At 46.3% G+C, this 24,957-nt stretch overlaps 2 protein-coding genes across 2 annotated transcripts in view; both read left to right on the top strand.

Annotated features, from left to right (window-relative positions):
- The window catches only part of SETX (senataxin), a 256,689-nt gene that overhangs the window by 182,953 nt on the left and 48,779 nt on the right, over positions 1-24,957 (top strand). The window lies entirely within an intron of this gene.
- LOC149463561 (uncharacterized) lies at positions 3,632-6,498 on the top strand. Its single transcript, XM_089675308.1, has 2 exons — positions 3,632-3,972; positions 5,614-6,498. Exons 1-2 carry the CDS (start codon positions 3,632-3,634, stop codon positions 6,101-6,103), a joined length of 831 nt encoding a protein of 276 aa, XP_089531434.1. The 3' UTR covers positions 6,104-6,498.

Below are 24,957 nucleotides of genomic sequence, written 5' to 3'. Positions count from 1 at the left end.
TGTAATCCCATAGGTCAGCGCTGAACCCTACGTAACTGGACCCTATGCAATGATATTATTGCCTTGTGGACCAGAAGGGTGCTATATAGGTCCACGGTAGTGATTCTTAGCTGAGTTGTCAAGTCCCTGAAGGTCATGCCTGAAAGCAGTAGCAGAGCGTGCGGTTAGTACGGGTAGCTGAGTGCCAAGAGGAAGAGGCAGGGAGCTTCCTCCCTCCCCCTGCATTTCCCTACACTGGTCGAACTCCATGTGCAAGGTAAGTGGAATTTCCTGATGGTGACTATCTTGCGCTACATGCAGATGAAGCAGTCTGTGGGACTACAGGTCACAGCCAACTCCTGGCTCATCAAGTCTACTCATTACCTTCCTGATGGTGGTTGGGCACTGGCAGAATAACTGGGTCCTTTTCCAAAAAAAAAGGTACCAGTACACCTGTGTTTTTGTGCCTCAGTGCTGATGCAGACCACTATATTACTAGCAAGGGTTCCTGTCATTGTCAGCAGGCCATGTCTCACAGACAGCAGAGATGGGGGAATATAGGGCATGCAGGGTCCCATATACCTGCAGGTCGGGAGGAATGTGAACATAGCCTCCTTAAAGAATATTGTCAGAGGGTCAGTTTGTTCCACACGGTTCTGACTCTTCCATTATCTGGTATCTTCTAGACAGGTTTTTCTCATACCTTATCTGCTTCACCGGATTCAAGTGGAAGAAATTATGGTGATTCTGATTGCCCTGGCCTAGTCCAGGACAATTTCAAGATGAACCCTTACAGATCATCCCAATCTATTGTCACAAGGACTGATCTCCCATTCTCATTTACAGTTGCTGGCTTTAATGGCATGGCTGTTGACGCCAGGGCCCTAAGGAACAAGGGTGTCTCTGATTCAGTCATTCCTATGCTGCTGAAGGCTAGGAAGGCAACTTCCTAAAAGATTTACAGCAGGACTTGGAAGTATCTTTTTCCCTGGTGTGAGGCTCGGGGTTTTCACCCTCATCTATATGTGGCTGGCTATATTCTGGCCTTATTGTGGATCAATGGTTGGCCTCAAGTACAATCAACTTATCAAATTTTCCTGACAGTCCTTTTTTAGTGACTGATGGCCTCACACTGTTTGGTACAGGCGTTTTGTACAAGGAGTTACTTATATTGTTTCACCAGGTAAGATTCGTTTGACTCTAGGATCTCAACTTGGTACTTTTTTGTTTTGCAGGAATCTCCTTATGTATTTTTTGGTTGCCTTTACTTGGCTTGCAGAATTTTGTAATTGGTGCCCTTTCCTGTAAGGAATCATTCCTGGTGCTCCACAGTGACGAGGTGGTTTTACGACCTTAGTTGCCTTTTTTTTTACCTAAGGTGGTTTCTTCGTTTCATTTTAAGCAGGACGTTGTGTTAACGTTCTTCTTTCCTAAGCTTCAGAATCCTGGGGACAAGGCTCTCCACACCTTGGATGTGGTTCATGCTATTAGCTGTTACCTGAAATTTATTGATGCTATTTGGCAATCAGATTCCCTCTTTGTGCTTCTTGAGGACTCCAAGAAGGTTAACACTGCTTTCAATTCTATTTCTCATGCTTGTGGCTTAAAAGGAAATGTTTCACCTTTTTCGGGGACAGCTTATTCTACTAGGAGTGCCTCCTGGGCTATTCGGCATCGGGTTTCAGTAGCTCAAGTTTTTATAATGCTCCTACCTGGTCCTCCGTTGATACTGTTACTGAGTTTTACCAAGTGGTTGTTACAGCCACTGAGGATGATTCTACCTTTTGGTTGGCACGTTTTGCAAGCTGTTGCGTGAGATTTTAACCTATTCTTGTTTGGGGAATGTTGCCCTCCCCTCCTATTTGGTGCTTTGGGACATCTCTATCATTATGGAAATGAAGATGCTCTGTGCACCATGATGTATGATAAAGAAAATTTGGAATATTTGGTTTACCTGTAAAATCTTTTTCTTAGAGTACATCACAGGACAGAGAGATCCCACTCTTCTCCCTGTTTACATTCATAAAGATACAAGTTCTGCTGCAACCTTCAGGTAAAGTTGCTCTGTGTACCATGTTGTACTTCAATGAAGGGATTTTACAGGTAAACCAAAAATCATATTTCACCAGCCAGGCCAATAAAAAGCTGGCTGGGTAGCAGTGCCATCATAAAGCAGCACATTGATTATCATGGGTTCTGGTGCATAGTAGAAAAGGGGCTGGGGAGGGCTTGTGGCTATGTGTTGTGGATCAGGAAGCTTGGTGTACTGTATATCAGAACAGGAGTTGTGTGTCATCGGTGTCTGCACAGAGGAAACTGGTGAATAGGAATGGCAACGATGACACTGGTTTTTAGCTGACAGTAAGTAACGGAAGATCTTCATCAGCAATGACCAAATCATTTCTCTTATAGTAAAGAAGGGATGGCTAGGAGCTCTGTCAGCTTTTTGTCTGTGTCCCTGTACAGATTTTCCCTCACTTTGCCTTGTAAAACTGTTGTCCCTGTAGCAGGAAGTGAGGGTGTTTAATGCTCTTTGTTACTCTAATCCTTCCTCATTCTATCCAAAATCAAAATAGAGTCTTGGCAGTGATATGCACTTTCAGATGGTGAAAAAATATATTGTTGTTCCAAGAGAAAATATACTCTTCAGGTTGGAGAATGCATAATTTCGGTTTTATCCTATGGTTGTTCCTCTATCCTCTCATCTTTTTGTTGACTTCCATCTTCTTTTTCCTTCGACCCAATGCAACTCAAAAATCTTCGTAGCTCTGGCATATTCTTCCAAGTGGTTGTTTTCACTGTTTGGTCACCCTTTGAGACCTTTAAGAGGACCATTCCTTAAAGTGATTATAAAGATTTATTTATTTAAAAAATAACAAACCTGTCAATATTTGCCTGCTGTGTGCAATGGTTTTGCACAGAGCAGCATGGATCCTCCTCTTCTCGGGTCTCCCGCAGGCTCTCCTGGCCCCTCCAGCTTGCTTTGTGGGCACTCGCTGCTCAGTGTGTCCATTCACACATGGAGTCATAACTCTGTCCTGCCCACTCTCTCTTCTCATTAGCTCACTGGCTGTGATTGACAGCAGTGGGAGCCAGTAACTCCCGCCTCTGTCTCAGCTATTCTGGGACTCCCTTGTGTCATTTGCTGAGACTCCAGTGCACATCGCTGGCTCGAGAGGGGGCTCCGGTGAGTATTGGGGGAGAGGGGACTGAGAGGGATTCTGCACACAGGTTTTTTTACCATCATGCTTAAAAAAACCTTACGCCGGGGGTGTGGCTTGCTGGCAACGAGGATGGCTGCCTAAGCCTTGAGCTCCACTGCACAGAGGGATAAATCACAGCGACTGAGAGCCTCTGACCTTCCTCCCAGCCCTGTACCTAGCTCCACTGACACCCGACCAGAAGGAGCAGAGATGTCCCATAAAAGGAAGGAGGATCTTCGTCCTCCTAAGCTCACTGAATTCTTTCTGCACACATCAGACAGACAGGAATGCAGCCAAGATGGCGTCCCTACTTCCTCTGCTACTGCTGCTGCTTCATACACTAATCTCCCAGATGCAGAGCAGGAATTTTCTGTTGTGATTGACACACAGTCCTCCCCAGACCGCTGCAAACACACAGCCCAGGTCCCTGTAGCCAAGCAAAAGCCCGCATGAGGCTGGAGCCCCTTCCATCTGGAACATCAGTATCATCAGCACAAGCCCAAGAGATTAACCCTTCACATCCCCATTCAGCCTCACACTCATCTATAGCAGCTTTCCCTACCTCTGGTCAGCCTCTAATTGACTGTACCATGAAAGAAATGCTTCTCTCCCTACAATCCTCATTAATCTCAGAATTTTCTTCTCTTTTCCACAAATGTTCTTCTGATTTAAATAACATGGGAGAAAGGGTCCAATTTGTAGAGCATAAAATGGGTGAATGTGCAGAAACCATCAATGACCTAATAGATGCGTATGAAGAAGTTAAAGAAGATAATTCATGGATTAAAGCTACAGTCAGGTCCATAAATATTGGGACATCGACACAATTCTAACATTTTTGGCTCTATACACCACCACAATGGATTTGAAATGAAACAAACAAGACGTGCTTTAACTGCAGACTGTCAGCTTTAATTTGAGGGTTTACATCCAAATCAGGTGAACGGTGTAGGAATTACAACAGTTTGCATATGTGCCTCCCACTTGTTAAGGGATCAAAAGTAATGGGACAGAATAATAATCATAAATCAAATTTTCACTTTTTAATACTTGGTTGCAAATCCTTTGCAGTCAATTACAGCCTGAAGTCTGGAACGCATAGACATCACCAGACGCTGGTTTTCATCCCTGGTGATGCTCTTCCAGGCCTCTACTGCAACTGTCTTCAATTCCTGCTTGTTCTTGGGGCATTTTCCCTTCAGTTTTTTCTTCAGTAAGTGAAATGCATGCTCAATCAGATTCAGGTCAGGTGATTGACTTGGCCATTGCATAATATTCCACTTCTTTCCCTTAAACTCTTTGGTTGCTTTTGCAGTATGCTTTGGGTCATAGTCCATCTGCACTATGAAGCGGCGTCCAATGAGTTCTGAAGCATTTGGCTGAATATGAGCAGATAATATTGCCCGAAACACTTCAGAATTCATCCTGCTGCTTTTGTCAGCAGTCACATCATCAATAAATACAAGAGAACCAGTTCCATTGGCAGCCATACATGCCCACGCCATGACACTACCACCACCATGCTTCACTGATGAGGTGGTATGCTTAGGATCATGAGCAGTTCCTTTCCTTCTCCATACTCTTCTCTTCCCATCACTCTGGTACAAGTTGATCTTGGTCTCATCTGTCCATAAGCTGTTGTTCCAGAACTGTGAAGGCTTTTTTAGATGTCGTTTGTCAAACTCTAATCTGGCCTTCCTGTTTTTGAGGCTCACCAATGGTTTACATCTTGTGGTGAACCCTCTGTATTCACTCTGGTGAAGTCTTCTCTTGATTGTTGACTTTGACACACATACACCTACCTCCTGGAGAGTGTTCTTGATCTGGCCAACTGTTGTGAAGGGTGTTTTCTTCACCAGGGAAAGAATTCTTCGGTCATCCACCACAGTTGTTTTCCGTGGTCTTCCGGGTCTTTTGGTTTTGCTGAGCTCACCGGTGCGTTCCTTCTTTTTAAGAATTTTCCAAACCATTGTTTTGGCCACGCCTAATGATTTTGCTATCTCTCTGATGGGTTTGTTTTGTTTTTTCAGCCTAATGATGGCTTGCTTCACTGATAGTGACAGCTCTTTGGATCTCATCTTGAGAGTTGACAGCAACAGATTCCAAATGCAAATAGCACACTTGAAATGAACTCTGGACCTTTTATCTGCTCATTGTAATTGGGATCATGAGGGAATAACACACACCTGGCCATGGAACAGCTGAGAAGCCAATTGCCCCATTACTTTTGGTCCCTTAACAAGTGGGAGGCACATATGCAAACTGTTGTAATTCCTACACCGTTCACCTGATTTGGATGTAAATACCCTCAAAGCTGACAGTCTGCAGTTAAAGCACATCTTGTTAGTTTCATTTCAAATCCATTGGGGTGGTGTATAGAGCCATAAATGTTAGCATTGTGTCGATGTCCCAATATTTATGGACCTGACTGTAAACTCGCGGATCTTGAGGACAGATCTAGACGTAACAATGTTAAACTACGAGGAATCCCAGAATCCGTCCCTCAATGTGATTTAAACGCATATGCTTGCAATTTGATGTCCGCCATTCTCCCTGAAGCTGCACCTTTTGACCTTACAATTGATCGAACCAGCCGTATTCCTAAAGCATCACACTTGGTGGATTCGATACCTAGAGATGTATTAATGAGAGTACATTTCTTTCAAGCAAAAGAGCAATTGCTTTTTTCCATTAGATCCATGACTACACTGCCTGCACCTTTTGCAGATCTCCAACTGTTTTCGGATCTCTCCAAACACACCCTACAACTTCAACGGCAGCTGAATTCAGTAACAAAAGCTCTCCAGAATCACAAGATTCCATACAAATGGCGCCATCCAGCTACCTTGCTGATCTCCCATAATGGCAATGTGCACACTATCAACTCCCTCCATAAAGGTTTACACCTCCTTCATACATGAGGAATTATACTGGACCCACCCCAAGAGTCCAACATTCCAGCCTTACCTCATGCTTCACATCACCCTGGACAACCGCAACCTGGTAGACGCAGACATTGTCGGTGACTTCACATAGAGGCCACCACTTGTAATATGCTGTTATCCCTCTGGCCTATGGCTCAAAGTTACTGTTTAAGTAAATCTCACCCCGTTTGATCTGTAGCATCTCAGTTTGAATCAACCTGAGCTTCTGGTATTGTTTGCGGTTATTTGCTCTCTCGACTTCCTCACTGACTCTCGTACACAACTCCTTGCTACTTTCCAGTGACAGTACTGTTTTGGTTTCTTTTTTTTTTTTTTTGGCTTGAAGATTATCAGTGAATAAATGTCAAAACCCCAATTGCCACGGACTACAGCTGCCATCGGTCATAAGTTATCTTGCTATTAAGCACCCTGTGAATTACTCCTCGATCTCCTGTTATGAACATTCACGCCACCAATAATGCCTCTTTCACTCTTGTCTATAAATGCCAGAGGTCTAAACCATCCTGCAAAACGGAACTCATTATGGAAAATGGCACTTGACCATAAATGCAACATTTTATGCATACAAGAAACTCATTTTTCCCGTTCAGCCCAACCATATTGCCAACATAAGAACTTCGCCCATGTTTACAATGCCTGTTTCACTGCTAAGAAAAGAGGGGTCTAGATAGCGATCAAGGACTCAGTTTCATTTACGTTACACCAAGTCACCGACCCTAATGGTAGATTTCTTATTCTGATCTGTACGATTGACAACGTTCCATATACTCTGATAAATGTGTATGCACCTAACAAGAAACCCACCGCCTTCTTCACCAAAATTATCAGTCAACCTAGGAAAATACAACAAGAACATTTAATAGTTTGTGGAGACTTTAACATTGTCCCAGATAACATGACGGATTCATCTGCTACGGCAAAACACCACTCCCCATCTCTTCAATCTTTCCTGCATGCCAACAAGCTATTTGACACGTGGAGGTGTTACCATGCTGGTGACCGTGACTACACATATTTCTCTCCTTGTCATAATTCTTACTCTAGAATTGATCTGATTTTACTTGACAAATTGTTGTTGCGAAAAGTACATAGGTCTGAGATCCATACCATAACGTGCTCGGACCATGCCCCTATCTCAATATTGCTTACAGACACCCCCTCGCAACCAAATACCTTTTGTATGGAGAGCCAGCAACTTTTTATTGCAACATCCATAGTATGCCTCAAAGCTCTCAAATTCTCTTTCTGAATTTTTTGCTAAAAACATAATCTCTGTCCCTGACCCCTTTGTGGTATGGAACTCTCACAAAACATTTATTAGAGGTTTGTTAATTCAAATGGGATCTAGAGAAAAACAAAAGAAGTCACAATGCTTAGATCTCCTACTAAACTCTATTAGAGTTATTGAAACCCAGAATAAAGCACAGCCCACCCAAGCTCTTAAATCAAAATTAACATTGTTGCGTCAAGAACTTCGATCTCTCCTATTGGACTCCTTTGAACATATGCAACGTAAGCTGCAAGCCACCTTCTATTCCACCTCTAATAAGGCAGGGAAAGCACTATCTTGTAAAATTAAAGCCCGTAAAATAAAATCCAGAATACCATTTCTTTATGACACTACTTTGAATACCAAAACCTTTAATCCTCAGCACATTGTAGATGCCTTTAGCTCCTATTACAGTTCACTATACAATATCAAATTGGATGATTCCATACACCAACTCTGATCGAGATTTAACACGTTTCTTGAAAAAATCAAACTCCCTTCCTTATCGGAAACACAACTTAATTCTCTCAATGCCCCATTCACCCACCAAGAAATTATCTCCACAATTCGATCTCTCCCTATTGGTAAATCTCCAGGGCCTGATGGTCTGAGGGCTGAATACTACAAACAATTCCTCTCTCTTCTAACAACTTATCTATGCTCCATTTACAACTTCTCCGCTTCCTCTTCATCTTTTCCCTCTGAAATGCTCCAAGCCCTCATAATTACACTACCGAAACCAGGCAAGGAACCTAGTTCCCTGCAAAATTTCAGACCAATCTCTTTACTGAACCTTGATTTGAAAATTTATGCTAAACTAATAGTGACTAGATTGAATAATATTCTTGCTCATCTAATACATCATGACCAATCTGGTTTCACCAAATTTCGTCAAACCTCGGATGCAACCAGACGATTGATAGATCTTATACACCACGCCGAGGTCTCTTGGACGCCTTCTCTGCTTCTATCCCTGGATGCAATGAAGGCGTTTGATAGGGTCCATTGGAATTATCTTCATCAGGTACTACTCAAATTTGGATTTCAGGGCCCTATCCTAAGCACAATTTTAGCCCTCTATACTACCCCTTCGGCTCAGGTTTATTTCTCGAACATATCATGTCCCCTTCACATAACCAACGGAACAAGGCAAGGATGCCCATTATCATTAATTTTTAATCTTATGGAACCCCTAGCGGAGCATATACGCTCTAACCCAAACATAAAAGGCTTCTCTATTGGTCATCGCACCCACAAACTAAGTTTGTTTTTGCCGATGACGTTATCCTTTTCATTTCCGATCCAGCTTCCTCTTTGACCGAGGTATATCGCACTCTAAACTGGTTCAGCAAAGTGTCGTATTTTAAAGTTAATGAGAACAAATCCATAATATTGGCTCTAGGTCTAGATGGTATCACAAGGAATATATTGCAGAATCAATTCCCCTTTGCTTGGGACAACTCTGGCATATCTTTCTTAGGAATACGACTGACCAAATCAGTTAAAGGTCTGTTTTCGGCCAACTATATTCCATTTCTCTCAAAAATGCAACAAGAATTGCAATCATTACAACAACATGAGCCTTCCTGGGCTGGCAGGCTTGCTGCCTTTTGAAATGTCTATTCTTCCCCAGCTGCTTTATTTGTTTAGAACCCTCTCCATTCCTATCCCACGTTCGTACTTCAAATCCTTACAAACCTTGTTAAACAAATACATATGGCAGGGAAAGAAACCCAGCTGCGCTCATGCAACACTTACAAAACATAGATCAGTAAGAGGCTCTGGATATATTAACTTTAGTGATTACTATACAGCAATGATACTTTCACAACTGAAAGAATGGTTTAATACCTCATCTACTGCTACATTGTGGAGTCAAATAGAATCTACATTCAAGGAGAGAATCTAAGTGTATGGCTCTTAGGAATATCCCTAGGGATTCCGATCTCACCCACTCTCCCCCTGCCTATTTTAGCGACCTTCTCTGCATGGCGGATTCTCGTCTGTGCTCCTTGTCCTTCCATGCAAGCAGTGATGCCCAATCTTCCTTTGCACATTTTAATACATCTTACCCCAGATATTCCTTTACTCCACTTGTCCGCATGCGGCATAGCATACATTCAGGATTTTTTTAATGACTCCTCCCTTAAATCATTCACGTCTTTTCAACAAGAATTCCACCTACCTCCCCAATTACGTTTCACCTACCTTAAAATATCCCATTGCCTATCTAAACAATCCTACCACTTTTTAAAAACTTCCTAAACCCGCTTGGAACTATATCTCTCGCTCCACTACTAAAACCAAAAGTATTTCACTTTTCTACAATATTTTAAACAAAAAGAAAGCATTTACTAAGGTTAAACCACTTCTCCAATGGGAGGATGATCTTGCCTACATTTATACTGAGCAACAATGACTTCACGCATTTCAATCAATTTACCGAGCTACTTGCTACTCGACACTATGGGAATTAACACAAAAAATATCCCTTAGATGGTATCTCACTCCCGTTAAAATGGCACGTTTTAATAACCACGTATCCCCTTTGTGCTGGAGGAACTGCATGAACCCTGGGAGTTTTATTCACATCTTTTGGCGTTGTCCGCTGCTAAACAACTTCTGGTCTACAATTTTTCAAATTTTATCTGCTGTTTCACGGTCCTCTGTTCCCCTAAATCCTGATTTAGCGTTACTGAATTTAAATATGGACAGTATTATCCCCCTTGCTAAACACTCTGTCACCTACATTCTTTTGGCTGCTAGATTGAGTATCACTAGATCTTGGAAAACCTCTCATCCGCCCACTGCGTTTGATGCTATCGCATTAGTTCACAGGCACTGTTCTTATGAACTTGCGATTGCCTCTAGCAAAAGTAGATATAGAAAAGTACTTGAGCCAACCTTGGCTCAGATGGTACCAAACAAACCCACCTATGTGAACACCTCACTTTGGTAGAAAGTACTTTAGCTGATCTCTCTAAGCTTTGACATTTTAAATGTATATGTTACTGTGTCACTGGTCTTTTTATGATTTTTTTTTTTCTCTCTCTGTTCTGTTTACCTGTTTTTTGTTTTTTTTTTCTCCAATTTTATCAATGACTGTAGAATGTTTATCTACTGCATACGGGTATTTCCTGTATTCTTATGTAAAAATTTCCAATAAAAATTATTGAAATATAAAAAAAACAAAAAACAAAAAAAAGCCTTTAGAACCACCTTAAGCTGGGTACACAAGGGCCGAATATTTGCCAGTTCAACAAGGGGCTGTTTTTTTTTGTTTTTGTTTTGTTTTTTTTTTTTGTTTTTTTTTCAGAAAAAAAACTAGCAGTGTGTACCCAGCATTAACAACTTCTCTGATACTGATACCGCTGTGGTTACCATTGCAGATGTGAATACATTTTTATTGTGATTACTTAAAATGCATCATCCTAGGGGACTTCAATATCCCCATCAATGACAACAGCCTGGCTACTTCCCAACTCCTCCACCTAACCTCCTCCTTCGCGCTCACACAGCACACTCAATCCTCCACCCACGTCATTGGGAACACCCTGGACCTCGTCTTCTCCCACCTCTGTACCCTCAACCAGTTCTCTAACACCCCCTTCCCTCTCTCCGACCACCACCTCCTCACGTTCTCCATCTCCCCTAACCTAACTCCCCCCCCCCCCCCCCCCCCCCCCAGAGCGCCAAACCATCACCAGCCGCAACCTCCGCAACCTGAACCCGGCCCCCCTCCACTCAGCTGCCGACCGCTTACACGACAGCATCCTTCCACTGTCTTGTCCTGACCTAGCCACTAACACGTACAACGACTCACTATCAGCTACCCTAGACTCTCTGGCACCCCTAACCACACGCTACATCAAACCCAGACCGCTCCAACCCTGGCAGAACGACCACACTAAATGCCTCAAACGTCGCAGTCGTGCGCTAGAGAGACTATGGCGCAAAACCAGGTCCCCCCGTTCATTCTCCCTCTACAAATCTGCCTTCCTCACTTACACCTCCTCCCTCCACGCCGCCAAGCAGGCTTACTTCGTAAACCTGATTAACACCCTCTCCTCCTGCCCTCGCCGACTCTTCTCCACCTTCAACTCCCTGCTCTCCCCCCCCCCCCCCCCCTCCTCCACTCAGTACCTCACTCACCGCCCACGAAATTGCCACTCATTTCCACAACAAAATTGATGCAATCTGTCAGGACATAGTCAACTCGCAATCTACCTCCCCACCTAGCCTCCCCCCCCCCTATCTCCCCCTCATCTCTTCCCTCCTCTGACCTCGCAACCGCACTGCCCCCCTCCACACCCAAGACCCCGCTTACCGTAACCCCACCAGCTCTGCACTCCTTCAGCCCTACTACCACTGAGGAAGTCACCAGGGTCTTCTCAGAAGCCCGCCTCACTACCTGCCCCCTGGACCCTATCCCCTCTCGACTCCTCCAGTCACCCCCTTCTTCCCTCATCTGCTCCCTCACCCACATCTTCAATCTCTCCCTCTCTACCGGCGTATTCCCCTCCCCCCTAAAGCATGCGCACATCACCCCCATACTCAAAAAGCCCTCCCTGGACCCCTCTGACCCAAACAACCTCAGACCCATCTCCCTGCTGCCACTCACTTCCAAACTCCTGGAGCGCTTAGTCTACAACCGCCTAAGCGCCCACCTAACTGACAACAACCTCCTTGATCAGTATTAGAGTATCCTCCTGCGCTCAATATAGGCACAATCCCTATCTGAAACAGCTGCTGTCACTTAAAACTTAACCATTCAGTAACCAATAATATATATCTTAAACAGTGAAGCGCTAAATTAAATAAATAAATAAATACATATATTAGGTGCCGTCAGTGAATATAAGCGCTATAGTGTAATAATTCCTTGTAAATCACTGGAACATGCCAACCAATGGTGTATATAACTGGAAACAAAACTGAATACTTAATATATCAGTGAGAAATGCTAAATAGATATATAAATATAAACACACCAGTGATGAATAATCTAATACCTCCGATAAAAACTTCTTCTCATTCACAGAAGAATATAAATAAATAAAAAGGTGCTCATTAAGTGAACAAATGATCACAAACTCAAAAAGTGAACAAGTGTATAAAAAAACTTTTCTACGTGCATATACCAAAAATGTATATACATATAACATATATATAAATAAATAAAGTCCATGCAGGTGTAGCTTGTGAAAAAACGTGGTCTTCACTTCTAGTGCGCACACACACACAAATCCTCAAATGGCAGCAGTGCCTGCTCACCTCCCCGCACTGACCCTCAAGGGGCCAAAAGGCTACTTAATCTCCTCTATGGCCAATCTTTCTCCTTCGGTAGCTCAGCAGGGGATCACAGGGTCTCCACTTCTCCTCCACTCATACGTCCTGATCATGTGTGCAGCACCACGGCAACAGCACATCAAACAGAGGTCAAGATGGCAGCTTCCTTGGCCTCCATAGATCCTCAGGAACACTCCTCCTGTGTCTGTGAATGGAATTTCCTGGATCCACAGCCACTTCCTCCTGTACCACTACCCCCTCCCTCCTAGATTGTAAGCTCGAAAGAGTAGGGCCCTATAACCCCTCGTGTGCTGTTTGTAGTTGCTGTAATGTTTCATGTATTGTCCCCCCCTCTATTGTACAGCGCTGAGCAAACCCTTTGGCGCTATATCAACTCAATGTAATGTAATGTAATGTAATGTTTTGGTGTACATAATATGTAGCATTAAAAAATTACCTTAGCAAGATTTCTAGGTAACAGACACAGTATATATATTTATTTCTACATAATTTTACATATGCAGAGATGTAGAGTGGCTGATGCATTTCAGAGACAAATAGCTCCTTCTTCAGGGATAACTCTGCAATACTGTTTGATCTAAATTAGTATCAAAGTATTTATCTTTAGAACATACAGCATAACACTAGATAAAACAATAATACAAAGTCCAAAGGTTGTACATCATACTCACAATGTAGTACCAGTGGATGAAAAGGATGCATTTCTCATAAAAAAAACAAATGCCAACGTTCCTATCAAATCCCTTACTCCGTCACAGGAGAATGAGGGAGGGGTAAGGGTATCCCTAATCATGGACCCAATCAGGCAAACACTGAGACCACCTATTGCCAAAACAGGAGAGGAAAAACACAGGTATAAATACTAGTAAATCTCTCTTCTGTCTAAAAGCCTGTGAAAAAAAAAATAAATAAATACATATACCCCAGCAGGATACATTGGATCTAACAAAGAATCCAGGTGAAGCATCGTAGTGTCCTGACATAGTGTCCCGATTGTAGTGTTCAAAATGGGGTAGCTATAATATAGAGAGTAGTAAATGCTCAAAGAGGGCAGTGTGCTGTAAATTTATGGCGTTGCCAAAACTATATCAAACATATAATATTATTATTCAGATTGTATATAGCGCCAACAGTTGTGCAGCGCTTTACAAAATGAAGGTAGACATTGCAGCTAGAATACAATTTAGGAATCAGAGGGCCCTGCTTGTTAAAGCTTACAATCTAAGAGGGAGGGCCAAGTAATACAAAAGGTAATAGCTGTTGGGGATGAGCTGATGGAGAAATTAAAAACAGTGTATTCGTTAGAAGCAGGATAGGCTTCTTTAAACAGAAGGGTTTTCAGAGATCGTCTAAAGATGCATATATTAGGAGATAGTCGATTGTGGTAGGGAGTTCCATAGGATGGAAGAAGCTCGGGAGAAGTCCTGGAGGCGAACGTGGGAGAATGTGACATGGGAACTAGAAAGCAGAAGGTCTTGGGAGGACTAAAGAGAGTGGTTTGGTTGATATTTTGAGACCAGGTTAGTGATGTAGCTGGGGGAAGAGTTTTGGATGGCTTTGTAAGTGGTTTTTAGGACTTAGAATTTTATTCGTTGTGTGACTGTAAGCCAGTGAAGGGATTGGCAGAGAGGGATATAAGACATTGAAAGGTTGGTAAGATGGATCAGTCTGGCAGCAGCATTCATGATGGACTGTAGATGGGATAGCCTATGTAAAGGTAATCCAATGAGGAGGGAGTTGCAATAGTCAAGGCGAGAAATAACCAAGGGGTTAATTAGGAGCTTTGTGGTGTCATTGGTTTAAAAAGGGGCATATTTACCATTGATCGCCCCTGCATGGATGTGTTTTTTGCACTGTTGTCTTTATACTTTGTGCCATTGATAGCCCCTGTGTGGACGTGGCTTTTGCTCAAATCTTTCTTTGTTAAAAAAGTTAATAAAAATCATTGAAATACAAAAAAAGGTGGGGCATATTCTGGAGATGTTGAGGAGGTTGAGGTGGCATGATTTGGACAGGGATTGGATGTGGGCCTGAAAGGACAGTTCAGAATCCAGGGTTACTCCTAGAACCCTGGTATCCGGGGACAGGTTGATAGTTGTGCCATTCATCTTGACAGAAACAATCAGGGGAAAATGCATGTGGGGGAGGAAATATTATGAGCTCAGTTTTGGATAGATTGCGTTTGAAAAAGTGGTGTGACATCCAATCTGATATGCCTGCTAGTAAATCAGTGATACGTGAGGAAACTGATGAGGTGAGCTGAGGGGTAGAGAGATAGATTTGTATGCCATCAGCATAGATATGGTATTGGGAAGCGATCAGCAGACCCAGGGGAGAGGTGTAGATTGAGAATAGGAGAGGTCCAAGGACAGAACCGTGGGGGACCCTGACGGTAAGAGGAGGAAGTAGAGTTGTAAGTGACACTGAAGGTTTGGTGAGATAGGTAAGATGTGAACCAATGGAGAGTACAGTTATGGAGTCCAAAGAAATAGTTTTTTGAGGAGGGGGTGGTCAACTGTATCAAAGGCAGTGGAGAGTACGGAATAGTGACCGTTGGTTTTAGTAAGTCATTTGTACGTTTTAGGAGAGCAGTTTCTGTGGATTGTTGTGGGCGAAATCCAGACTGAAGCAGATCAAGAGGGTTATTCTCAATGAAGTGGCAGCTCAGCCTGTTGTAAACTAGAAGTAGAGAGTTAAAGGTAGAAGAGAGTTGATGGGGACTGCGTGAGAGGGTGTTAATGAGACTGATAAAATAGTTATGCTTGACAGTCTGGATGTAGGAATTGTATTTTTGGAGGGAGAATTTTTTTGGTTGAAGTCTTGCTGGGACAGACACTCAAGAGTGTGGCTATGTTTTTTTTGAGGCTTCCGATATTGTCTGTTTGCCAGGGTTGTAGCGGTCAGGCGTGATTCTATGTATAGTGAGGGGGACCAATGTCTCCAGGGTGGATGACGGTGAACTGTTGACAGAAGTGGCCAGTTTGGGGCAGGATAGGGCTGAGATTTTGTCAGAGACAATCTATTGAAGAAAAAAAGAAGAGAAGGGTTAAGATTAGAGATGAGCGAATCGAAGTATCCGAAGTGGAATTCGAGTCGAATATCGGAAAAATTTCGATTCGTGCCGAATCCGAAAAACAGCCTAATTCGGACGCGCGAATCGAAATTTTTCCGAAAATGGCGGCTGACATGTGCGGCGACGGAGCGGGGATGTCGGGGAAGGCGCGCAGACAAGGCGCGCTGCCCCATAATGCATTCCTCAACGACATGTGATCGCATCAGCCAATCAGCAGCCAGCCAGCCAGCACTGTGTAATGGTCGAGGTATATATAGCGGCCATTTTGGAAATCTTCATTTGCCTGCAGTCATTGAACAGAGGCAGACCGCTCTGTACTAGGGACAGGGACAGAGTTAGGGCCACAGAAACGAGAATTGGGGACAGAGAGAAGTTACTTAGGGACAGAGAACCATTACTCAGGGACACAGACTTGTTAATGAGGGCCACAGAATCGTTATTTAGGGACAAAGAAACGCTAGTTAGGGCCACAGAATTCATACTCAGGGACAGACAGAATTGTTACTCAGTGCCAGAGAATTGTTACTTAGGGCCACAGAAACGTTATTAGGGCCACAGAATTTTTACTCAGGGACAGACAGAATTGTTACTGAGTGCCAGAGAATTGTTACTCAGGGACAGACAGAATTGTTACTGAGTGCCAGAGAATTCTTACTCAGGGCCACAGAATTCATTCTCAGGGACAGACAGAATTGTTACTCAGGGACAGACAGAATTGTTACTGAGTGCCAGAGAATTGTTACTCAGGGACAGACAGAATTGTTACTGAGTGCCAGAGAATTGTTACTCAGGGACAGACAGAATTGTTACTGAGTGCCAGAGAATTGTTACTCAGGGACAGACAGAATTGTTACTGAGTGCCAGAGAATTGTTACTCAGGGACAGACAGAATTGTTACTGAGTGCCAGAGAATTGTTACTCAGGGACAGACAGAATTGTTACTGAGTGCCAGAGAATTGTTACTCAGGGACAGACAGAATTGTTACTGAGTGCCAGAGAATTGTTACTCAGGGACAGACAGAATTGTTACTGAGTGCCAGAGAATTGTTACTCGCACAGACACAAAATTGTTACTTGCACAGACACAGAATTGTTACTCGCACAGACACAGAATTGTTACTCAGGGCCACAGAATTCATACTCAGGGACAGACAGAATTGTTACTGAGTGCCAGAGAATTGTTACTCAGGGACAGACAGAATTGTTACTGAGTGCCAGAGAATTGTTACTCAGGGACAGACAGAATTGTTACTGAGTGCCAGAGAATTGTTACTCGCACAGACACAAAATTGTTACTTGCACAGACACAGAATTGTTACTCGCACAGACACAGAATTGTTACTCAGGGCCACAGAATTCATACTCAGGGACAGACAGAATTGTTACTGAGTGCCAGAGAATTGTTACTCAGGGACAGACAGAATTGTTACTGAGTGCCAGAGAATTGTTACTCAGGGACAGACAGAATTGTTACTGAGTGCCAGAGAATTGTTACTCGCACAGACACAAAATTGTTACTTGCACAGACACAGAATTGTTACTCGCACAGACACAGAATTGTTACTCAGGGCCACAGAATTCATACTCAGGGACAGACAGAATTGTTACTGAGTGCCAGAGAATTGTTACTCAGGGACAGACAGAATTGTTACTGAGTGCCAGAGAATTGTTACTCAGGGACAGACAGAATTGTTACTGAGTGCCAGAGAATTGTTACTCAGGGACAGACAGAATTGTTACTGAGTGCCAGAGAATTGTTACTCGCACAGACACAAAATTGTTACTTGCACAGACACAGAATTGTTACTCGCACAGACACAGAATTGTTACTCAGGGCCACAGAATTCATACTCAGGGACAGACAGAATTGTTACTGAGCGCCAGAGAATTGTTACTCAGGGACAGACAGAATTGTTACTGAGTGCCAGAGAATTGTTACTCAGGGACAGACAGAATTGTTACTGAGTGCCAGAGAATTGTTACTCAGGGACAGACAGAATTGTTACTGAGTGCCAGAGAATTGTTACTCAGGGACAGACAGAATTGTTACTGAGTGCCAGAGAATTGTTACTCAGGGACAGACAGAATTGTTACTGAGTGCCAGAGAATTGTTACTCGCACAGACACAAAATTGTTACTTGCACAGACACAGAATTGTTACTCGCGCAGACACAGAATTGTTACTCAGGGCCACAGAATTCATACTCAGGGACAGACAGAATTGTTACTGAGTGCCAGAGAATTGTTACTCAGGGACAGACAGAATTGTTACTGAGTGCCAGAGAATTGTTACTCAGGGACAGACAGAATTGTTACTGAGTGCCAGAGAATTGTTACTCGCACAGACACAAAATTGTTACTTGCACAGACACAGAATTGTTACTCGCACAGACACAGAATTGTTACTCAGGGCCACAGAATTCATACTCAGGGACAGACAGAATTGTTACTGAGCGCCAGAGAATTGTTACTCAGGGACAGACAGAATTGTTACTGAGTGCCAGAGAATTGTTACTCAGGGACAGACAGAATTGTTACTGAGTGCCAGAGAATTGTTACTCAGGGACAGACAGAATTGTTACTGAGTGCCAGAGAATTGTTACTCAGGGACAGACAGAATTGTTACTGAGTGCCAGAGAATTGTTACTCGCACAGACACAAAATTGTTACTTGCACAGACACAGAATTGTTACTCGCGCAGACACAGAATTGTTACTCAGGGCCACAGAATTCATACTCAGGGACAGACAGAATTGTTACTGAGTGCCAGAGAATTGTTACTCAGGGACAGACAGAATTGTTACTGAGTGCCAGAGAATTGTTACTCAGGGACAGACAGAATTGTTACTGAGTGCCAGATAATTGTTACTTAGGGCCACAGAAACGTTATTAGGGCCACAGAATTGTTACTCAGGGACAGACAGAATTGTTACTGAGTGCCAGAGAATTGTTACTTAGGGCCACAGAAACTTTAGTTAGGGCCACAGAATTGTTACTCAGGGACAGACACAGAATTGTTACTGAGGGCCACAGAACTGTTACTTAGGGCCACAGAATTGTTACTCGCACAGACACAGAATTGTTACTCAGGGACACAGAATTGTTACTCAGGGACACATAATCGTTGAATTAAATAGTATGTCAGACAACATGCAGAGGAGTGGCAGAGGAGGCAATGTTTTAGGAGCGAGCAGACGTGGCAGCAGAGGAAGGGGTCGAGGCAGCACTATTCGCAGCCAGAGGCCAGTGCTCCCGGTGTCATCCAGCGGTCGTGTCTCCACCGACAACCCTGCCGTTATCGATTGGTTGGCTCGGTCGTCTTCCTCTTTCCAGGTCACCTCTGACACCTACAGCCAACGGTCGGTGGGTACGTCAGACACAAACGTTAGTTGGCATGGCCCGGGACCTAGCCCACTGAAATCACGTGTCCTCTACCTGCCCCTGTCCTTTGGTGTTCCCTCACCAAGCGAAGTATCGCATGCTGTGGGCTCAGCCCCACTGTACAGTGAGGAAGAGCTAACAGAGGGCGGTCAGGAACGGGGGGAGACATCCGCCTTTTCAGCAGCTAGGCGAAGAAGTAGTGGCGAGGAGAGTGGCCCGGTAGCCGGTCTGGAGACAGGTCTGTCTCCTGACCCAGACGCAGCCGAGGGGGCTAGTAGTGAGGCGGAGACCCTACTTGATGATGAGGAGGTTGATCGCACTTGGCAGCCTCGTCGTCATCAGGCAATTTCTTCCGCATCATCAGGAGAAGAGGGTGGCAGCTTGGCAGTGAGCGAAACAGTCGGTGGGTTGCCCAGGAGACAGCAGCAGGGTCGCAGCAGTGTCAGTGGAAGCAGTGTCAGTGGAGCCAAACGGCCACGGAGTAGAGCACCAGCTCCACTGCAGCCTACCACCACGGCCAGTAGTGGTGCCGGTGTGCACGGAGGAAGCAGCAGTCAGCCAGTGAGGAGTATCGGGGGCAAAGTTTCCTACTCGGCGGTGTGGCAATATTTCGTCAAGCCGCCCGAGGAAGTAAACGTAGCCGTATGTCGACTATGTGGCCAGAAAGTCAAGCGTGGCCAGGGGGCCCATGTTGGGACTATTTGGGCCATGTTGGGACAATGGGAGACCTCCCATTGCTGCTGTCTCCATCGCCACACTCTGACATGTGCCACTTTCAGGTCTCCTCACACACTGCTGGTGTGTTCAGTTTTTTGACATAGGGTGCTGGCAGATTACGGGCCTCCCATAGCTGCTGCCAGGCCCCTAATCTGCCATGGGCCCCTATATACCGCCTCCTCATGCTGCTGCCAGGTCCACAGTGTCTCATGCCATGTGCCACTTTCAGGTCTCCTCACACTGCTGGTGTGTTGAATTTTTTGACATAGGGTGCTGGCAGATTATGGGCCTCCTATAGCTGCTGCCAGGCCCCTAATCTGCCATAGGCCCCTATATACCGCCTCCTCATGCTGCTGCCAGGTCCAGAGTCTGTCATGGGTCCCTGTACGGCCTCCCATTGCTGCTGTCTCCATCGCCACACTCTGCCATGTGCCACTTTCAGGTCTCCTCACACTGCTGGTGTGTTCAGTTTTTTGACATAGGGTGCTGGCAGATTACGGGCCTCCCATAGCTGCTGCCAGGCCCCTAATCTGCCATAGGCCCCTATATACCGCCTCCTCATGCTGCTGCCAGTGCCAGAGTCTCTCATGGGTCCCTGTACGGCCTCCCATTGCTGCTGTCTCCATCGCCACACTCTGCCATGTGCCACTTTCAGGTCTCCTCACACACTGCTGGTGTGTTAAATTTTTTGACATAGGGTGCAGGCAGATTACGGGCCTCACATAGCTGCTGCCAGGCCCCTAATCTGCCATGGGCCCCTATATACCGCCTCCTCATGCTGCTGCCAAGTCTAGAGTCTCTCATGGGTCCCTGTACGGCCTCCCATTGCTGCTGTCTCCATCGCCACACTCTGCTGCCATGTGCCACTTTCAGGTCTCTTCACACTGCTGGTGTGTTAAATTTTTTGACATAGGGTGCAGGCAGATTACGGGCCTCACATAGCTGCTGCCAGGCCCCTAATCTGCCATGGGCCCCTATATACCGCCTCCTCATGCTGCTGCCAAGTCCAGAGTCTGTCATGGGTCCCTGTACGGCCTCCCATTGCTGCTGTCTCCATCGCCACACTCTGCTGCCATGTGCCACTTTCAGGTCTCTTCACACTGCTGGTGTGTTAAATTTTTTGACATAGGGTGCAGGCAGATTACGGGCCTCACATAGCTGCTGCCAGGCCCCTAATCTGCCATGGGCCCCTATATACCGCCTCCTCATGCTGCTGCCAAGTCCAGAGTCTGTCATGGTCCCTGTACGGCCTCCCATTGCTGCTGTCTCCATCGCCACACTCTGCTGCCATGTGCCACTTTCAGGTCTCTTCACACTGCTGGTGTGTTAAATTTTTTGACATAGGGTGCAGGCAGATTACGGGCCTCACATAGCTGCTGCCAGGCCCCTAATCTGCCATGGGCCCCTATATACCGCCTCCTCATGCTGCTGCCAAGTCCAGAGTCTGTCATGGTCCCTGTACGGCCTCCCATTGCTGCTGTCTCCATCGCCACAGTCTGCTGCCATGTGCCACTTTCAGGTCTCTTCACACTGCTGGTGTGTTAAATTTTTTGACATAGGGTGCAGGCAGATTACGGGCCTCACATAGCTGCTGGCAGGCCCCTAATCTGCCATGGGCCCCTATATACCGCCTCCTCATGCTGCTGCCAAGTCCAGAGTCTGTCATGGTCCCTGTACGGCCTCCCATTGCTGCTGTCTCCATCGCCACAGTCTGCTGCCATGTGCCACTTTCAGGTCTCTTCACACTGCTGGTGTGTTAAATTTTTTGACATAGGGTGCAGGCAGATTACGGGCCTCACATAGCTGCTGCCAGGCCCCTAATCTGCCATGGGCCCCTATATACCGCCTCCTCATGCTGCTGCCAAGTCCAGAGTCTGTCATGGTCCCTGTACGGCCTCCCATTGCTGCTGTCTCCATCGCCACACTCTGCCATGTGCCACTTTCAGGTCTCCTCACACTGCTGGTGTGTTGAATTTTTTGACATAGGGTGCTGGCAGATTACGGGCCTCCTATAGCTGCTGCCAGGCCCCTAATCTGCCATGGGCCCCTATATACCGCCTCCTCATGCTGCTGCCAAGTCCAGAGTCTGTCATGGGTCCCTGTACGGCCTCCCATTGCTGCTGTCTCCATCGCCACACTCTGCCATGTGCCACTTTCATTTCTCCTCACACACTGCTGGTGTGTTGAATTTTTTGACATAGGGTGCTGGCAGATTACGGGCCTCCTATAGCTGCTGCCAGGCCCCTAATCTGCCATGGGCCCCTATATACCGCCTCCTCATGCTGCTGCCAAGTCCAGAGTCTGTCATGGGTCCCTGTACGGCCTCCCATTGCTGCTGTCTCCATCGCCACACTCTGCTGCCATGTGCCACTTTCAGGTCTCTTCACACTGCTGGTGTGTTAAATTTTTTGACATAGGGTGCAGGCAGATTACGGGCCTCACATAGCTGCTGGCAGGCCCCTAATCTGCCATGGGCCCCTATATACCGCCTCCTCATGCTGCTGCCAAGTCCAGAGTCTGTCATGGTCCCTGTACGGCCTCCCATTGCTGCTGTCTCCATCGCCACAGTCTGCTGCCATGTGCCACTTTCAGGTCTCTTCACACTGCTGGTGTGTTAAATTTTTTGACATAGGGTGCAGGCAGATTACGGGCCTCACATAGCTGCTGCCAGGCCCCTAATCTGCCATGGGCCCCTATATACCGCCTCCTCATGCTGCTGCCAAGTCCAGAGTCTGTCATGGTCCCTGTACGGCCTCCCATTGCTGCTGTCTCCATCGCCACACTCTGCTGCCATGTGCCACTTTCAGGTCTCTTCACACTGCTGGTGTGTTAAATTTTTTGACATAGGGTGCAGGCAGATTACGGGCCTCACATAGCTGCTGCCAGGCCCCTAATCTGCCATGGGCCCCTATATACCGCCTCCTCATGCTGCTGCCAAGTCCAGAGTCTGTCATGGTCCCTGTACGGCCTCCCATTGCTGCTGTCTCCATCGCCACAGTCTGCTGCCATGTGCCACTTTCAGGTCTCTTCACACTGCTGGTGTGTTAAATTTTTTGACATAGGGTGCAGGCAGATTACGGGCCTCACATAGCTGCTGCCAGGCCCCTAATCTGCCATGGGCCCCTATATACCGCCTCCTCATGCTGCTGCCAAGTTCAGAGTCTGTCATGGGTCCCTGTACGGCCTCCCATTGCTGCTGTCTCCATCGCCACACTCTGCTGCCATGTGCCACTTTCAGGTCTCTTCACACTGCTGGTGTGTTAAATTTTTTGACATAGGGTGCAGGCAGATTACGGGCCTCACATAGCTGCTGCCAGGCCCCTAATCTGCCATGGGCCCCTATATACCGCCTCCTCATGCTGCTGCCAAGTCCAGAGTCTGTCATGGTCCCTGTACGGCCTCCCATTGCTGCTGTCTCCATCGCCACAGTCTGCTGCCATGTGCCACTTTCAGGTCTCTTCACACTGCTGGTGTGTTAAATTTTTTGACATAGGGTGCAGGCAGATTACGGGCCTCACATAGCTGCTGGCAGGCCCCTAATCTGCCATGGGCCCCTATATACCGCCTCCTCATGCTGCTGCCAAGTCCAGAGTCTGTCATGGTCCCTGTACGGCCTCCCATTGCTGCTGTCTCCATCGCCACAGTCTGCTGCCATGTGCCACTTTCAGGTCTCTTCACACTGCTGGTGTGTTAAATTTTTTGACATAGGGTGCAGGCAGATTACGGGCCTCACATAGCTGCTGCCAGGCCCCTAATCTGCCATGGGCCCCTATATACCGCCTCCTCATGCTGCTGCCAAGTCCAGAGTCTGTCATGGTCCCTGTACGGCCTCCCATTGCTGCTGTCTCCATCGCCACACTCTGCTGCCATGTGCCACTTTCAGGTCTCTTCACACTGCTGGTGTGTTAAATTTTTTGACATAGGGTGCTGGCAGATTACGGGCCTCCTATCGCTGCTGCCAGGCCCCTAATCTGCCATGGGCCCCTATATACCGCCTCCTCATGCTGCTGCCAAGTTCAGAGTCTGTCATGGGTCCCTGTACGGCCTCCCATTGCTGCTGTCTCCATCGCCACACTCTGCTGCCATGTGCCACTTTCATTTCTCCTCACACACTGCTGGTGTGTTGAATTTTTGGACATAGGGTGCTGGCAGATTACGGGCCTCCTATAGCTGCTGCCAGGCCCCTAATCTGCCATGGGCCCCTATATACCGCCTCCTCATGCTGCTGCCAAGTTCAGAGTCTGTCATGGGTCCCTGTACGGCCTCCCATTGCTGCTGTCTCCATCGCCACACTCTGCTGCCATGTGCCACTTTCAGGTCTCCTCACACTGCTGGTGTGTTGAATTTTTTGACATAGGGTGCTGGCAGATTACGGGCCTCCTATAGCTGCTGCCAGGCCCCTAATCTGCCATAAGCCCCTATATACCGCCTCCTCATGCTGCTGCCAAGTCCAGAGTCTGTCATGGGTCCCTGTACGGCCTCCCATTGCTGCTGTCTCCATCGCCACACTCTGCCATGTGCCACTTTCAGGTCTCCTCACACACTGCTGGTGTGTTGAATTTTTTGACATAGGGTGCTGGCAGATTACGGGCCTCCTATAGCTGCTGCCAGGCCCCTAATCTGCCGTAGGCCCCTATATACCGCCTCCTCATGCTGCTGCCAGGTCCAGAGTCTCTCATGGGTCCCTGTACGGCCTCCCATTGCTGCTGTCTCCATCGCCACACTCTGCCATGTGCCACTTTCAGGTCTCCTCACACTGCTGGTGTGTTCCATTTTTTGTCATAGGGTGCTGGCAGATTATGGGCCTCCCATAACTGCTGCCAGGCCCCTAATCTGCCATGGGCCCCTATACCGACTCCTCATGCTGTGACGTTGCAACAACGTGGAATTCAACCCTACATATGTTAGACCGCCTTTACGAACAGCAAAAGGCCATCACAGATTTCCTGATGTTAAAAGCAGATAAAGGTACTCCCTGTGTAACTTAGATGTCAGCCATTGGCAGCTCATGCGTGACACCTGCGCTTGCTCAGGCCCTTTGAGGAGGCCACGCTATTCGTGAGTCGGCAGGACTATGGG

This window comes from Staurois parvus, unplaced genomic scaffold (genome assembly GCF_062004578.1).
Source record: "Staurois parvus isolate SC_StPar_1 unplaced genomic scaffold, SC_StPar_1.0 ptg000154l, whole genome shotgun sequence".
Taxonomy (NCBI): Eukaryota; Metazoa; Chordata; class Amphibia; order Anura; family Ranidae; genus Staurois; species Staurois parvus.
The sequence above is the reverse complement of the archived record's forward strand: the minus strand, read 5'-3'. Positions and strand labels throughout refer to the sequence as shown.